The sequence below is a fragment of the Psammomys obesus genome, unplaced genomic scaffold (genome assembly GCF_907164565.1).
Source record: "Psammomys obesus unplaced genomic scaffold, mPsaObe1.curated_primary_1811, whole genome shotgun sequence".
Lineage (NCBI taxonomy): Eukaryota > Metazoa > Chordata > Mammalia > Rodentia > Muridae > Psammomys > Psammomys obesus.
The window spans coordinates 3387062-3405132 of record NW_026596079.1 but is presented as its reverse complement, the minus strand read 5'-3'; the positions used below and the strand labels follow the sequence as shown (position 1 = coordinate 3405132).

The 18071-nt window shown below is 43.3% G+C and overlaps 1 protein-coding gene across 17 annotated transcripts in view; it reads right to left on the bottom strand.

The window, feature by feature from the left end:
• Positions 1-18071, bottom strand: part of Ptk2 (protein tyrosine kinase 2) — a 152490-nt gene continuing 134419 nt past the window's right edge. For 7 of the 17 annotated variants that reach the window (XM_055626589.1, XM_055626576.1, XM_055626592.1 and 4 more), the window contains 6 exons: positions 17329-17391; positions 13664-13703; positions 13094-13200; positions 8115-8270; positions 6014-6094; positions 1-1157 (listed from right to left, as the gene is read on the bottom strand). In XM_055626589.1, the coding sequence (XP_055482564.1) occupies positions 945-1157; positions 6014-6094; positions 8115-8270; positions 13094-13200; positions 13664-13703; positions 17329-17391 (660 nt within the window). In that variant the 3' untranslated portion in view covers positions 1-944. Of the gene's footprint in view, positions 1158-6013; positions 6095-8114; positions 8271-9362; positions 9372-13093; positions 13201-13663; positions 13704-17328; positions 17392-18071 lie in introns of all 17 variants that reach the window. The other 10 variants (XM_055626577.1, XM_055626581.1, XM_055626580.1 and 7 more) reach the window with 3 other exon arrangements.

Sequence of the window (18071 nt, the reverse complement as noted above, 5' to 3'; positions counted from 1 at the left end):
TTTACTGGCGCCACCTTTTTAATAGGTCAGAGTAACTGTACAATTCATTATATTCTTCCTGAGAATAATTTATATCCCCCAACAAACTAAAGGGAAAGTATGCTTTCAAAACCATCTAACAGAATATGTGGTATAACACCCGGACATCTAAAGGAAACCACATCTCTGCCTGTCCTGTGGGGTCCTCCCCGGGAACAGACGCAATGAAGATCAGTTAGCTCCAGTGGCTGTAAGAGTCAACATGGCTTTAATCATTCTTATAAATTATATAAAAATGGAGAATGGGGATGGTTCTGGAACTTCTTGATGCAGTTGGGAGTGCTCTGGTACAAAACTGGCACAGAATTCTGGTGAGGAAAGACAAAAGTTTTTGTCAGTTCTACATATAGTTCGAAACCCAATGCTTCAGTATCCATGGGGGAAAGAAGGCAGAGACAGGGAGGGCAGAAGTTCTCTCCTGAAACCAGTCTTCAAAATATAGCTTTTATGCACTTTCTTTATAAAGGAGATTAGCATATTGCAATCCAGCCTGAACAAGAGCTCTGGCAGGAAGGATAGCCAGTCTCTAGGATCTCATGGAGCCCTCCCTCCTCAGACACTTCTCTTCCAACTTGAAGCCACGGTCAGTAGGAACTATCACTTCTCGGAGCACACATCCCAACTTGAAAACCAAGTGTATTTTAAAAGCTTCTTAATGTACAATCTTCATTCTCAGAAAAATGCCATATTTTGGATCCAGACTTTTCTGAACACTATTTAGAAAAATAACAAAATCAAAACCACGTATAAGTAGTTACACTTATACGAGAGAGACTTTCAGCTGGCTGTCATTCAGTTGGAGCTGTGAGTGTGGGTGACTGAGGACAAGGTTACTTCCTCACTGCTGGTGGAATGCTAGAGAAGATCTCCCAAAGGGCAGAAAGCTGTGTTCAAAGGCCAGTGGCTCAGTGTGGCCGTGTCTGCCCTAGCATTTTCAGTCTTGCTTGATCAATAACATCAAGTAGATTCTTGGCATCCACAGCCAGGGCATGAGCAGCTGTCAGCATCTGCTTCTTGTACTCCTGCTGCAGGCTGGTCATGACATACTGCTGTGCCAGCTTCATCTTGCTGATGAGCTCCCCCAAGTCAGAGTTCAGCAGCTTTTGTGCCATCTCGATCTGGAAAGACAAGAGAGGGTTAGAAGAACAGCTCTCAGGCCCCTCTCCTGAGTCTTTTTTTGGGCCTTAAAGAAAAAAAGAAAAAAGAATCCCTCAAATAAGCTTTCCTTTTTTTCTTTTTAAAATTGATTTATTATTGATTATAATTTATTCACTTTGTATCCTGGCTGTAGACCTCTCCCTCATCTCCTCCCAGTCCTACCCTTCCTCCCTCCCTCTTCTCCCCCTATGCTCCTCCCCTACTATCTGACCCTAGCCTATCAGGTCTCATCAAGACTGGCTACATTCTCTTCCTCTGTGGTCTGGCAAGGCTGCTCTTCTAGGGGGAGGTGCTCAAAGAGCCGGCCACTGAGTCCATGTCAGAAAACAGCCCCTACTCCCCTTACTAGGGAACCCACATGGAGATTGAGCTGCCTATGCTCCACATCTGAGCAGGGGGTCTCAATGTCCTTAGCCATCAGGGAAATGCAAATCAAAACGACCCTGAGATTTCACCTTGCACCCATGAGAATGGCTAACTCAAGTGAGAACACATGCTAGAGAAGATGTGGAGAAAGGAAAACCTTCCCCCACTGCTGGTGGGAATGTAAACTTGGACAACCACTTTGGAAATTGAATAAACTTTCTTTAGAAGTGGCACATGCCTTTAATCCCAGCACTTGGGAGGCAGAGGCAGGCCCATCTCCACACCTCTGAGTTCCAGGCCAGCTTGGTCTCTATAGCAAGTTCCAGTTCAGTTTGAGGTACACATATCAACAGGATATGAAATCTGTCCATCTACTTTGGAAATTTAGACCTGCAATATGGTCTCATGTGTCTGTATACCTGCATGTATGCACACATGTGGCTAGGAGCCTTTCCAGTTCCAGCCCTCATGGCCCTTGCAATCTGTGCTTGCTGTGTAGACTCTAACCTCATTGCGTAGCTGAGACTTTTCCTCATTTTATAATCACAGAATGTGATAAAAAGTACTGGAGATGATCTGGTCCAAACATGCACACGTTAACATGAACAACAGTAATAACAAGTGACCAAGGTTATGCTTTCTTACCATGCTGACTCTTTCCAGGCCTTTTCTACGTTTTTAATATTAAAAAAAAAAAAAAACACCTTTTATGTATGTATGTATGTATGTATGTATGTATGTATGTATGTATGTATGTATGTATGTATGTATGTGCATGTCACATATGTTCAGGTGACTAAGGAGGCCAGAAGAGGGCTTTAGACCTCACGGAGCTGATTTAGTTGTGAGTTGGCATATGGGTGCTAGGAACTGAATGACGGTCCTCTGCAAGAGCAGCAAGTGTTCTAAACCACTGAGTCATCTCTCCAGTTCTTTTTCTATGCTTTCTACATCTTGTCTTAGTATTCTAACTATTGGCTCCCAACAGCTATTGCTCTTATTGCTAGTGTCAGAGGACACCCTCAGACCACTGCTGGAGTGGGCTGGGCTGGGCACAGGCTGCCCTGCAGGGTTCACAACTCTTCCTGCTAATTTTGGTTTGTTTGTTTGTTTGTTTGTTTGAGAAGGTCTCTTTATGTAATCATAGCTGTCCTGAAATCTGCTTTGTAGAACAGGCTGGCCTCAAAGATTCACCTGCTTCTGCTACTGAAGTACTTTTATTAAAGCCATGCACCACTGAACCCTAGCCCTTCCTGCTTATTTAATGAATGGTGACTGGGATGGAGACATCTGCTCTTTTTTAATGATCTCAGGGGACTGAACACTTTCTGCTTTGGATGCAGTAGGCAATTAGACCTGGTGGGAGAAGCCTTTAGGGAGCATCTGCAGTTCAATGGTATAAAGATGTCAATAAGTAGTACATAAAGTCCTCTGCCTCAGGAAGACCTCACAGAGGACAGTTGGGTTTGGATTTGACTGTAGAGGTAGACCAGCTTCAACTACAAGGACTATGCCAAGCTTATCTTCATCTTGCTTAAGGTGATGTGTTCAATTGGAGAAGAAAATAATCTACAGGATATAATCTACAGAACTGCTCTAGAAAGATGACTCTACAACAGAGTGAAGATTGAATGGAATGATGGGGACATGTCAGGCGTTCAGGGGAGGTGACAGGGCTGTGATAATGAGACATCCTACCTAGGGTTATATTGTCTGTACAGGTATGTGCTAAGTAACCAAATAGGGGACTGCTTACTCCACCCTCTTCATTGGGCTCTGAGTGGTTTTCTATGACAAGATGGGACTTGAGCTGAACAGTGGTGGTACATGCCTTTAATCCCAGCACTTGGGAGGCAGAGGCAGGTAAATCTCTGTGAGTTTGAGGTCAGCCTAGTCTACAGAGTGAGTTCCAGGCTAAGCAAGGCTATACAGAGAAACCCTGTCTCAAAACAAAAACAAAAAAAAAAAAAAAAAAAAAGGAACTTGAGTGTTGGGTGATGCCACTGCCTGGGGAAAGAAAAGGAGGAAGAGCAACTATTACTGCAGCATTGACTTGGTAGTGGCAATCAGAAACCAGGCAATGCTCCCAAGAAGCACATATTTGGGAGTGCCAGGTATAAATATTCAGCTATGCATGCAGGGATAACTGCCAAGTAGGAAGACATTCTTTTTTCTCCTGAGACATATTTTCTTTCTGTAGCCCTGGCTGTCCGGGAACTCGCTGGATAAACCATGTGGGTCTCCAAATCACAGGGATTCACCTGACTCTGCCTCCCCAGTGCTGGAATTAAAGGTGTATACCTCCACCACCTAGCAAGGAAGACCTTCTTTAAGAAACCAAAAGATGGTACCTTGGAGTTAGCTATGCTCAAGGGGAGCAGAGGAAGAGTCAAGGAGGGGCCTGGGCAGGAGTAATGACAAAGAGTTTGACCTGGATTCTAAAACAAGTCACTGCCGAGAACTGGACTGAGCATGGCTGCCTGGCAAGTGACATAGGAGGCAGTGGAGAACGGAAGCAAGATCAAAGAAAGGCTCTTTCACTGTCACACAGGAATGAATCAGCAGCATTTTTCAATTGCAGCTGTGTCTGACCTTAGGAAACTGCTTTTATAATGTGAATTCCTCCAGCCTGAGAGAGCACCTCCAACAGGACTCAACACTAAACATGCAGTGCTACTGCTGCAGCTATCAGATTACATATCAGGATGTGTTTATAGAATCCCTCAGCTTGGGTTATTAAAAAAATGTTAATGGAAGCTGGGTGCAGCAGTACACACCTGTAATCCTGGACCTGGGGAGGCTAGGGGTAAGAATTTCAAGTTCCAGGACAGCCTAGATCATATAGTGAACACCTGCCTCAAAAAGCTCTCCTATAATAGTGAGACTATGAGTGTAGCTTCTGACATTCCTACGAGACAGTCTCACAGCAAATTCCTCTGGTTTTTCGTGCTGCCTAACCATGAGCTGAACAAGGATAATACCAACAGAAGTGCTAGTGTGGACAGGTGAAAGCCCATAAGGCCTCAGCCCTACACAAATTACAGGCAACTTAGGAATGCTAAAAGTGAGAGAAATGTCTTCCCCAGAAAAGGGAATACCAACTGGCTATTCAATACCATTTGATCAGCCCTGAAAACATACATTTAAGTAACATTATATAGACTGAGCAGGTTACATTTATGTATATGAGGCATACACATACACACCCCAACAATTAAAGAAAAAAACTTTCAAACAAAACAAAACAAAACTCCCCATACTCCAGAAGTCAATGCCATTAACACAGGAAAGCAGCTAAACAACTTCCAGCTGAGCAGATGTTACACAGAGATGGGTGGGCAGCACCATTCTAAACATGAAACCCAAGCTGACCCTGGGAAGGGGCTTACAGAAACCAGATGCTCAGAGCTTTCAGCTGCAAGGTGAGTAGGCAGAAGGCCATCTCTGGTATCAAGAAGGACCCACAGGTGTTCCTAGCTAAGGGTGCACACATGAGTGAAGAGCAGGACTGTAAATACAAATATGGTGAGGTGCTGACTGACATATGACACACCTCAAACGATATTTGAAAAATTTTCACTGTTAATCTGGCAATTTTTCTAAGTTTGAAAATCCATTTTAGAGTAAAGAGCATGGGCCTGGAGAAATGGCTCAACAGTTAATAGCACCGAGGACTCATCAGTCCTAGCACTCACATGGCAGCTCAAAGCCATCTCTAACTCCTGTTCTAAGGGGATCCAACACTCTCTTCTGGCACACATGCAGGCAAAATACCATACAACATAAAACTTTTTTTAATTAAAGAAAAAGAAAAATCCAACCAAATGAAAACCTCAGGTAGGATAGGTTGAAGAAAATCGACTACCACCCTAGAAAGAAGAAAAAACAGGTGGAGGAAAGTGTTGGCTCCTTTTAATTAGAAGTAATACATATGAGACAGAACTACTAAAAGTGGCCAATGATGGCCATGCTGGCAGCTGCCTGTAATCCAGCACTCTGGCAAAGTGGCTCAGAACTATTAGAAAGTTCAGTGTGTAGCCAGCTTAGGCTACATGTGACTGTTGCCAGGGAATGGTATCTTGAGTAAATTTTGGCTCCTTAAAGCAATCAGGGACACATTAAGAACATTTTTATATCTCCTTTACAAGGAATATTCTCCCCACCTCCTTGAAAATGCTGAGACTTGTGGGTAAGAGGAGGTGGAGCCTGGTAGGAGTTAGGTGATCACCCAGAGAGTTCTTTCCCAAGGGTGTGTCTTATTCCAAGACTTGCACTCTGCCTCTTCTTCCTTCATGCCATCCTGCCTCTCTACAGTACAGGAGCAATGGAGCCAGGTGCTCATAGCTGACATCTCTGAAACATAAGTTGTGTATTTCCAGAACACTGGTGACTGAGCCAGCATCACAGCTATCCTACAGCATGACCCCCTTTCCACAGCACTGTGGCCTACCTCTCGATGTGTGCTGGCTGGGAGGACAGGAATGGTCTCATCCACAGTGGCCAGTAAGGTCCGAAGGGCCAGTCCAACTTCCTAAGACAAGAATCAAAGCAGGATTAAGACACACAAAGATGTCAGGCCAACACTGATATTTTCTCTCTGGTGTGTACTTTATTGTTTTCCTTTTTTCCAGTTTTAAGGAAATTTTCTTTTTCTTTTAGACAGGGTATCATTCTGCAGCCAAAGCTGGCTTAAACTCACCATAGTTTTCTTGCTTCAATCCCCCAAATATTGAAATTACCAGCCACAAAGATCTTATATAAGAAACACATATATCTGTGTGGGCTTGAGTACTGACCAGTGCTGCATGTAACTAGGCTCCTGTCCCTGAAGATTCAGATGTGATTATCATTTGCTCTTATGCCTAAGGACAGGTACTCACATCAGAAGCTCTCACAAGCAATGTGAAACATAACCCTTTCCCTTTTTGTTCCACCAAGCTTCCAGACAGATTGTGGAACCCTCACAGTTTAGGCAAGCTAAAAATGGGCACACCCTTCTTCCTGTGCATTCAATCGAGCTAAAGAGAGGTTTCCCCTGCCTGGAGGTAATGTGGACCTGACTTGGGAGCATGTTCTGAATTTTCCTCCATCCAAAACTATGCAGAAATATAAAGAAAAAGCCTGGGGGTGGTGGCATCCTCCTGTAATCCCAACACGTCTCAGGTGAGAAAGGAAGACTGCTCAGAGTTTAAGGCCACCTCAGTTATATGAAACACTGAGAGGAGAGGAGGCAGGAAGGAGGGTGAGGAAGAGATGGGGATAGGGGAAAGAGGTCTGTAGATTTAGTATACCCTAGCATACAAGTGGGCCAAGCATGAGTACACAAATATGGTGGCTCATACTTGTACCCCGATCACCCCAGCACTTGGGAGGATAAGGAGAATCTGTGGAGTTCATACTCGGGTAGACTGGGCTATATAGTGAGACACTATCAAAAAATGAGTCTCCTGTCTCTCCTCCTAGATGCTAGGACAGCAGGCATTTGTCATTATACTTTTTACAGGACACAAGGAATGGAGCCCAGAGCTTTGTGCATGCTAGGCCAACTAATAGAGGACTGTTCTGTTCCCAGCCACGCCATCTCCCTTTGCAGACAGGGTTTCTCTGTGTAGCCCTGACTGTCCTGCAACATAATCTGTAGACTAGGCTGGCCTCGAGCTCAAGAGATCTGCCTGCCTCTGCTTCCAGAGTGCTGGGATAAAGGTGTGTGCCACCACCACCTAGCTGTAAGATTATAATCTTAAACCTCAGGTTTTTTAGTATTGATATTCTTTTTGCAAAAAACTTTTATGTATAGGTATCTGTGTGTCTGTACATATGCCATTTGTGTCTGCGCATGTGCACCCATGGAGGCCAGCAGAGGGCACTGGATCCTCTGGAGCCTAACTTGAGAGTGGTTGTAAGCGGTCGTGTGGGTGACTGGAACTGTGCCTGGGTCTTTTGCCAAAGAAGCAAGTACTGTTTTTTAGTGTGTATGGATTTTTTTTTTTTTTTTTGCCTTTATGTATGATATGTACCACATGCATGATTCATGCCAGAGGACAGCAGAAGAGGATGTTGGAGCTCTTGAAGCTGGGGTTACAGGTAATTGTAAGCCACCATGTGGGTTCCGGGTATTGAACCCAGTCTTCTAGAAGAACAGTAAGTGCTCTTAACTACTGAGCTACCTCTCCCTCCCCTATTCATTTTTGTTGGTTTGTCTGTTTTTTTTTTTCCTCCTAAGACAGAGTTTCTCTGTGTAGCCTTTGTCCTGGAATTCATTCTATATACCAGGCTGTCCTTGAATTCACAGAGATCTGCTTGCCTCTGCCTCCTGAGTACTGGAATTAAATGTACACTTAAATTTAAAAGCAACCGTAATTAGAAGACTCTATGCTTCAAGGTATTCCCAGCCAAGTGCTTGCTGATGGAAACAAGTGAAAGCTACAACAATTCCTGAGGACACTTCTCAGTGCCACTGTCACCATCTGGTGCCTTTATAGCCAAAGCATCAACTCTGGATTCCCTGGGTAAGGAGGCCACCCCCACCATCCAGAGCGACTGCACTTTACCTTCACCATAGGGACATACTCCTCTGGAGGAGCTGGCTGGATTTTGCTGGACATTTCAATGACAGCCTTCACTAGGCCTGTCACATTTTCATACACCTTGTCATTGGACCGGTCCAGGTTGGCAGTGGGAGGGGGGCTGATTTCCTGGGGCTGAAGCTGATAAAACAGAAGCTGGTCATTTCTTGCTCTTTAAGAGACAGTGAGGTATCACCACAATTAAGTTAGAGGGTCTTTAAAAGAGATCAAAGCAGATACAGAAGGTAATAGATTTTCTTATTTGTTCAGGACATAGTTCAGTTGCAGGATGACAGTAAAGCAAGTCATCCAAGGGACAATACATGAGGCAATGATGTCTTCTAACTTTGAGCTCAGTTAAAGGAAGTGAGAAGGAATCATAAACACTAAAGTATCCAGATTCAAAGAGGCAATTAAGTATCCCAAATCATTCACAAGAGAAACAACCCACAGAATTTATAACCAAGGATTCATTGACTTTTAGGGAAAGGTACTGCTATACCACTAAGTGATTAAATACTCAGCGTCAATACTAAATATCTCTGCTGGTTGTAAGTTCTGCTCACCTCTGCTACTTTCACACCACACCAACAGTAAAGTGCTCATTTCACGATAATAAATGTGGACTCAGAAGCATCTGCTTTAGGCAGATACCATCTGCTTGCATAAAGCTACTCATGTTCAAGTGGCAAAGAAGGGACTTCTTGCCAAGCCTAGGCTGACAGTTGGATATACCAAGGCCAGCAGGGCTTGGCTCAAATAGTAATGAGGATGAATATATGAAGCCTCAGGTGTAAACACGGACCCAGGAACTGCGCACAGAGATGCCACAGATATTACCTATGGTATTCTGAGTGCTGAGGGCAGAATGACATAGGCCTCCTAGGAAAGGCTGAGTAGTGTTTCAAAATTCAAGTAGTGTGTATATATTTTAGAAAGATTAAATTGTATAAAATCTATCCAATTATCGGCCTGCCATGGCCCTCAGGCTACACCAGGATGCCTTTGGTAAGGCACACGGGAGCAGACAGTTCTATCTAAATTTACTATAAAGCTGGTCATGTACCAGTCTTTGGAAAATACAAACGCTCTTTCTGGCATCTGTCAGTCATGAGAGGTGACAAAGCAAGTGTGCCCTCCCACAGGGCTATCCACAGGCTAGTCCAGAGTCACATGCAGAGAGCTGGATGTGATAAAGCGAGCCAGACAGACACACAGATAAGATGTGCTTACCCTCCACGGCTATTGTCGAACAGAAGGTGAGGAAAAGTTAAAGGAATTTATCAGAGAAAGAGAAAAAAGAAAAACAATATTAATAAGGCAGCAGAAAACTCTCATATAACACATGAGCAGAACACCTGGGCAGTAGCTACAAGCCTGCTGTGTGCTCTCTCTGCTCACTGGCTGTCAGAAGCACCTGTGCCTGCCATGGGTTTTTTGCACAGCACGTTACCAGAGCTCTGCCATGCAACATTCTTTCTCATGAGATAAATGAGGACAGCATGCAAAGTCTGTGAGTGGCAATCGGCAGTCGTGCAAGAAAGAGTCTAGAGAGCAAGGCTCTTTGTGAGCAAGAAGAGCATGTGCAATCAGTAAATTGCCATCTGACTTCTAGAAGAATAGGGAGAAACACTCAACCTGCAGTCCCTGCACACGGTCTCTCAGCCTTCGAGTCCTTGAATCTTAGGCAGTGTTTAGCCACACTGTTTAAGATAGATGTGTGGCTAGGGGCTATGTCTAAAGACTCAGAAGCTTATTTTTAACTCATCTGGCCACATGTTGTTGTTCTTTTGTGTTTTAAAATCTTTTAAAGACAGGATTTCATTACATAGCCCAGACTAGTCTCTAACTCTTGATCCACATGCCTCAACATCTCAAAATGCTTGGATTATAGGCGTAAATCAGGCCGGCACTTTTGTTCTGTAACCTGGGTGGCTTCTGTGTTTTATCTCCTTAGTTCAACCCTTAGCTACCTTACTATGAACAGACTGGCATGAGAAATGCAGCAGCCTGCCACCTACAGACCTGTCTAAAAGCCACCATGCTACCGTAGGTCCCACAGAGCCTTCAGTTAAGGGGGGTTAGCACCAGAGGTTTCCTGGGCACTGATGTTCACTGTGCAGTCATCTGTCTCTCTTCACAGGTAGACTCCTTTAAAGTGTGTAAATACTAGAAGATGAGTGGGCTTTTTGGAGGAGATATCTAAAGAGCGTTACATCAAAATATGCAGTAACTGTTTAGTCCCAGTAGGCCAGTGGAAACTTAAGTTTAAGCTGCTGAAGTTTCTTCTTTTGCATACTATCCTTTGGTCAGTCATAGAAAAGTACTGTCATGATACTTATAGGATCCTTCATAGTAGCATACCAGAGGTCAGACCTTGGCTGTAGAAACATTTTTACAGATTTTTAAAAATTTTTATAGAGTTTTGATAACTTAGAAACTCTTGGGATGGCAGTTAAGAACCCACCACCCCCTAGAGATAGCCAATTCCTATCCTGCTAAAAACCCAGAGAAGGAAAAACAGGACATGTGAGTTCAGTGGTAACTGCCTGCCTAGCACGAGCACTAGGAAACAACAGAAGTATGAAAAGTAAAGCCCACAAAGAAAACTGGAGACTATTTCTGGCTAAATATTATTTTGGTGAATTACTTAAGCTATACATATTCAAGACAAACATTTTTACATAAAAAATACTGTTAAAAAATAAAAGACCCAAAATTGTTCCTTTAGGATGGGTTTAACTACCTGTACCAAGCAGAAAATAAAAAGATATATACATCAACTTTACCTAGAAGAAGTAAGTCTATTTCTCTCACAAGATTTCTCCTTAACAATATCCTATATTAAGGGTACTCTCAGGTATACTTACTCATGATGTTATTCTCATCATGAACTATGGAGTAAGAGGGAAAATGTTAGGATTCCAGACCAGCTGCTCATTTTAACACAAGACTTTTAAAAATGATAATAGCTCACTGTTCTAATTTTTCCTTTTTCTTTTCAAATTTAAAGACACAAGACAAAATATGTCTTTGCCTGTTTCTTCTCTAAGAATGCCTTGTGTTACTGACAGAACTACTCAAAAACTGCCTGGTTTCATGGAGCTGACAAAAGCTAGCAAATGTTCTAGGCCTGATCCCCCTGGCAGCGGTACCCCAGTCCAGCTGTGTCTACTCCACGTAACTGCACAAGTATGCTAATCTGTGCTCTAGTGAAGCCATGCTGCTCTTGTCAGCTCGGGAATGGAGATGGCACTGATGCCACAGACCAACTTGCACTGAGCATGGTGAAGATATGCACTCTGAGATGACATGACATCACATCACTTTAGAAGAAGGCACTTTCAGTGTGCAGTCCAGGATCCTTGGACAATGGCACAGTGGTCCAGTCATTAGCTCTAAGTGACCTTGAATAAATTGTTCCACTTCTGTGAACCATGGTTATTTAGTATAATAAACGGGACCACTACCAACCTTGTGAGACTGACAGCAAGGATCAAAAAATATGGAAGACTGTTACTGCAAGTAGCAGAGGCAGCATTAAATAATTATCCATATTCATAAGACTTAAGATATCATCCATTATACTGTGTCCCCATTTTTTTTTAAAGATAAGAGTTATGTTATGTAGCACATGCTGGCCTTGAACTCAATCTTCCTGTTTGAACTCAATCTTCCTGTTTGTTTCCCGAGTGTTAGGATTACAGAAACACACTACCACATGAATGAGCATTGTTTTGTATGTCTGCGCAACTGCATGCACATGCATGGAAGCCAAAGGTCAACCTCAATTACTGCTCCTCAGGTGCCACCCATCTTGTTTTTATTTTATTATTTTGAGACAGAGTATCACTGTATAGCTCTGGCTAGCCTGGAACTCACTTTGTAGACTAGGCTGGCCTTGAAATCAGAGATCTACTGCCTCTGACTCCCAAGTACTGGAATTAAAGGCATGTACCAGCATGCCCATCTATCCTCCATCCCGAAAGTGTCTCTTATTGGGATCTAAGGTTTAATGATTGTGCTGGGGTATATGGCCAGTGAGGCCCAAGGATATGACTGTCTTTGCCTCCCCACTGCTGAGATTTTGAGCATATGCTATCAACCTAATTTTTTGACATGGATTCTGGGGACTGAACTCTGGTCCTCATGCTTGTATGGCAAGCACCTTACCAAGTGACCTATCCTCCTATCCCCTCAAAAAGCAAAGCAAAGCAAAGCAAAGCAAAGCAAAGTAAGCAAACAAACAACCCCAAAACAAAACAAAAACCTAAACCACAAAGAAATAAATTCCATCTTCTACAACATGTATCAGACTGAAAAACAGGACACATGGAGAGATAGCCTGTCACCTGAATGGGAAATGAAGAGGTCTAACCTGTGAGTATTAGACTAGAAGACAGGGGTAGAGGTGGTAGGGGTGGGCACCTCCTTTCTGTTCTCAGACAAAGGGATCAAGGAGAGCCAGACAGTGATGTCTGGTGACACAACCCTAGGGACGAAGACTAAAGAGTCCCTCCAAAAGGAAGGCTGCAGGTTGTCTTGAGTCAAATGCTATTACTGGTTTGAGGAAGGCTTCAGCAGTCCTTTTATAAACACAATTTTGAGGGGAGGGGAAATATAGTTTCCACAAAGCCATATTTATAAGTATGTGCAGACAACAGTGAGCTCCCACTTATCCCCAATATGCTTCCTCATGTTTAAAACGAGAAGCATCTCATTTATTCCCATCTGGCTAGGGGATGCCGGCATAAAGTGCCTCAAGTCTAGCATACTTAGAGAGTCCATTCAGGAAAGAATCCATTCAATACTTTTCTAAATCTTGAAAGGTTCAGAACAAGGTATGCTAAATTCTGGGTCTTCCTACAGTCTCCTTGTCAACATCCCTAACCACAACATGTGCTCAGGACTCAGTGGCTCCACCAACTCGGAACAGACAATACTGCACAGGCACAGATGCCTACCTTGACACCCTCATTGTAGCTATCCCCAGGGCTGCTGATGCTAGACAGGTTGCTTAGGTGGCCAGGTGCTCCAGGGCGAGGCGGTTTCTTTGGTGGAGCTGCAGGATCTAAAAAATAAAATGGGTTCCATTATATGTTACTGAGCAGACGTTCAGGTACCCCTAGCCCCATCACTACCTAACATTGCTAAGCTTACAGGAGGCCCATGGTCTTTTCTTTTCTTTTTTTTTTTGGACACAGAATGTCTCAGTGTAGCCTTGGTTGTCCTGGACTGACTTTGTAGACCAGGATGGCCTTGAACTCACAGAGATCTACTGCCTCTGCCTCCCTGAGTGCTGGGATTACAGGTGTATGCCAGTGCGCCTGCTGAGGCTCATGTTCTAAGAAGTGCCTCTGACGATTTATGTCAGGAAGTTCAGCTTTCTAGCACTCTAGGCACAGATCTAATGTGGTGAACACCATACTAATGTGCAGAGGAGAACTGTGAACATTACAGTGCACTCCACTTAAATCCCATTCCTGCCAAACCATAGGTACTTCCTCATACACAATGCATTTCTCCTCACTTACCTGGTTTCCCCACAGGCTGATAGATATGTTGGTTTCCAGTCTGTGGGAGAAGAAAAGCTCGGTCAGTATACTGCTGTATGCTGGATATAAGAGCCCACCTCTCCTTTCCCTGTTTTTTTATCTTGAGTTCTCTGCTGGAGTAGAAAGATACCTGACAGCCTCAACTAGGCGAGATTATGCAAGTAACTAATGTATTTGAATACACTGGCTAGTCTCATGTCAACTTTACACACCAACTAGAGTTCTCTGAAAAGGGGAACTCTCAATTGAGAATATGTCTCCGTAAGATCCAACAATGAGAAATTTTCTTAGTTAATGACTAATTGGAGAGGGCCCAGCAGACTGTGGCTGGTTCCATCACTGGGATGGTGGTCCTGGGTTCTAAGTAGGCTGAGCAAGCCAAGTGAAGCAAGCCAGTAAGTAGCACTCTTCCATGGTCTCTGCATCAGCGCCTGCATCCAGATTCCTGCCCTGTTTGAGTTCCTGTCCTGATTTACTTTTCTCTCCAACTTGCTTTTTTGTCATGGTGTACTGTGTATGCAGCAGAAACCCTAAGACATTAAGATACCTTGGAATTGATCATAGTGGTCTCAAGTTCTCATTGTTCACCATTAAAGGTATAAACCCCCAGGCCTCCATAGCGTGCGCTCATTCTGCTGGCTGCTTAGGATCCCCACCTGTCCTTTAGCTGATTACTTAGATCATAGTAAGGACACAGTCAGAACAATTATAGTAGGAGAGGACCTGGTCGTACTGGCTGCTAGATGTCCTAGAGGCACCCAGTGCCCTTGACCCTGAAGCACTGTGTTGTCAAGACCCAGTGTTATCTAGGCCACTGCACAGGTCCAGTCAGGAAATACAATTCACAGACAGTCCTGAATCTCCCTTTCTGTCCTTCAACATAGCACTGGTTGTTCTGGAACTTGGTCTGTAGATCAAGCTGGCCTCAAACTCAAGAGATCCACCTGCCTCTGCTTCCTGAGTGCTGGGATTCAGGCATGTGTCACCACAACCTGGCTAAGTTCTGAATCTTTTTATCCATGGATCAATTAAAAGTTCTACCTAAGACAAGCCCTTCTCCAGCTGCACTGACTAAAACTGTATAGATATATGCTTTTATCAGTGATGGCAGAGTCTTTCTATGTAGTCTAGGCTGTTTTTAAATTTGACTCTCCTGCCTCTACTTTCCAAGACCTAAGAAAATATGTATGTGCCACCACATCCAGCTTCTGAAACTGTACCTGAACCAATATGCTGGATTTGCTGGGGTATAGGTGAAGAACATCTGCCTGGTATGTGTGAGGGTCTGGATGGGCTACCCAACACTGGACAACAACAAAACTCAAGTCTAACTACATGGGATGAAGCTCTTATTAGGCCACACACACACGCACACGCACGCACACACACACACACACACACTGCCTTATTTTCAACTGCAATGAGCACTTCTTTAAAATACAAGAGCCATAGAGTAGTACACACAATTAAAGCTATTTCGTGGCTGGAGATGTAGTTTAGTTGCTATCGTAATTCTCCAGTACAGTCAACCACAGTAACTCACGCCTGTAATCCTAGCACTTGGTAGGTGGAGGCAGAAAGATCAGAAATTTAAGGTAATCCCTTGCTATACAACTACTTTGAGACAAATGTAGGTCAGAAAGAACACACTCCTCAAAATAAAATAAAATAAAATAAAATAAAAAAATAAAATAAAACAAAACAAAACAAAAGACCATTTCTACCCAAAATTAGTACAGTTTAATCCCTGCCCTGCCCTTCCCTCAAAACTGTTTCACAGCCCTGCCTTAGAATCACAGTTGTTTTAACATGCTACTTTTTTTGACTTTTAAAATATAATTTCTTTGAATATTTAACTTTCTTAAACTGTTGGTGTAGTTGTTTGAGTTCACCTCTCCCTCAGAGGCTTGGCTGTTCTAACACCCCAGCTGGTGGCACTGTTTGGCCTCCTTGAAAGAAGAATGTCACTGGAGACAGGCTCTGTGCCAACTGCCATGTTGTCTCTCTCATTATGAATTCTAATGTTCTGGGACCGTAAGCCCCAAATAAACTTTTTATTCCATAAATTGCCATGGTCATGTGGTGTTTTGATGCAACAAAAAAGTTACTAAAATGGTTGGTTTTTAAGGTAGATTCTGCTATGTTGCATAAGTCAGGGTAGGAAATCCTGAGCATAATTGATCCTCCTGCCTCAGTGTCTTTTTTTTAAAATAAGGATTTGAAATTTATTTATTTAAAATATTTATTTATTATTTATATATATTTATTACTTATATAGTATTCTGCTTGCCTGCACACCAGAAGAAGGTATCAGATCTCATTTAAAATGGTTCTGAGCCACCATGTGGTTGCTAGGAATTGAACTCTGGACCTTTGGAAGAGCAGCCAGTTCTTTTAACCTCTGAGCCATCTCTCTAACCCCTATTTATTTATTTTTTTTTAAAAGATCTATCTATCTATCTATCTATCTATCTATCTATCTATCTATCTATCTATCTATCTATCTATCTTTTATACAGTACTTTGCCTGCATGTATGCCTACACACCGGAAGAGGGCAGCAGATCTCAGTATAGATGGTTGTAAGCCACCATGTGCTTGCTGGGAATTGAACTCAGAACAGCCAGTGCACTTAACCTCTTAGCAATCTCTCCAGCCCAGCATTTAAAAATTTTAAAGTGAGCCAGGCATAGTGTACATGCCTGTAATCCCAGTACTTGGGGAGGCAGAGGCAGGAAGATCTCTGTGAGTTCAAGGACAGCCTGGACTACAAAATAAGTCTAGGACAGCCAAGGCTGTCTCGAAAAACAAAAAACAAAACCAAACCAACCCCCTCCCCAGATTTAAAGTTATGTCTGTGTGTGTATATGTATGTATGTGCACCCGTGCCAAGTGTTTACACATGTGTGACAGGTACCTGAAGATGCCAGAAGAGCTCCACCCTCCCCAGCCTTTTTCGTTTCTCTGTCTCTCTCTCCCTCTCTCTTTTTGGAGACAGGGTTTCTGCCCTAACACCCAGAAGAAAGACCTCTTGTTTGAAAAAGTTTTAAATGACTATGGAAGATTTATAATCATGCCCAGCATGATGTGGCAGACCTGAAATCCCAGGAGATGGAGGCAGGAAGGAGTTTAAGTACAACCTCAACAAACTAAACTGTATAGATATATGCTTTTATCAGTGATGGCAGAGTCTTTCTATGTAGTCTAGGCTGTTTTTAAATTTGACTCTCCTGCCTCTACTTTCCAAGACCTAAGAAAATACGTATGTGCCACCACATCCAGCTTCTGAAACTGTACCTGAACCAATATGCTGGATTTGCTGGGGTATAGGCGAAGAACATCTGCCTGGTATGTGTGAGGGTCTGGATGGGCTCCTGTGTAGCTCCTACTCTAATCCTTACAGCGGAGTACAGCTTACTGCTAAAAGTCTGTATCAGTAACATGACAGTACTCTCCATCTCTGAAGCATCTAGTACATAGCATATTTTGACAGTCTTAGATAACATTTATGTGTTTTACAGAAGGGCCATTCTATTCCATATCATGAATGTCAGTAGGCCCTGATATCATACAATAAGATGTAGAAGACTCCAGCATAGCAAAATTTGAGACCAAGCTCTGGGGACAGTGCAGGCAGGTGCTTACCAGACCCTGAAAACTCCCGTCTTCCCTGTCGATGCTGCCTCGAGAGAGCCTCACATCAGGTTTCTGAAGATTAAAAAAAGGCCAAGATAATTTCACTGATACGCATCATATTTTTGGACATAAGTCCATCACTTTATACTCAACTCTCACATATGGCAGTCCCAACTCTGTACTGGCTTCCAGCTAGTCCTCTTGCCTATACCCAACATCATCTTAGTGTCACTGTGCTGTTTGTGTTCCCAAGTGGTAACTATTTCTTGGCTATGTGATAAACCCACCATTCCTTTTCTTTTTGGTGTTGGGAGTGTAACTGAGGCCCTTGAACACGTTAGACAAGTGCTCTACCAATGAGTTTATCCTTAGCCCACAGTGTCAGCCTTTAGGTGGATCTTGGATCATTTCTATCTTTCTTTCTTAAATATTAAATATCTTTAATGCATGTGCATATGCATATATATGGCAAATGAGCATAGGTCAGAGGGCAACCCGAAGGAGTTGATTCTCTCCTTCAGCATGTGGGTCCCAGGAATCAAACTCAGGTTGTCAGGCTTGTTATCAAGTGCCTTTACCCACTAAGCCATTTATGTACCTCTTCTTTTTAATTTTTGGGCTAAGACCCTGCATTTTTTCCTCCAGAGCTATGTGGACTAGTCAGAGTAGCCCTCTGATGGCTGGAGGGGGATCTACTGTACAGTCCAGGGTCTTGCAATGTTTTCATTTGCTGCTTCCACCTATAGGGCACA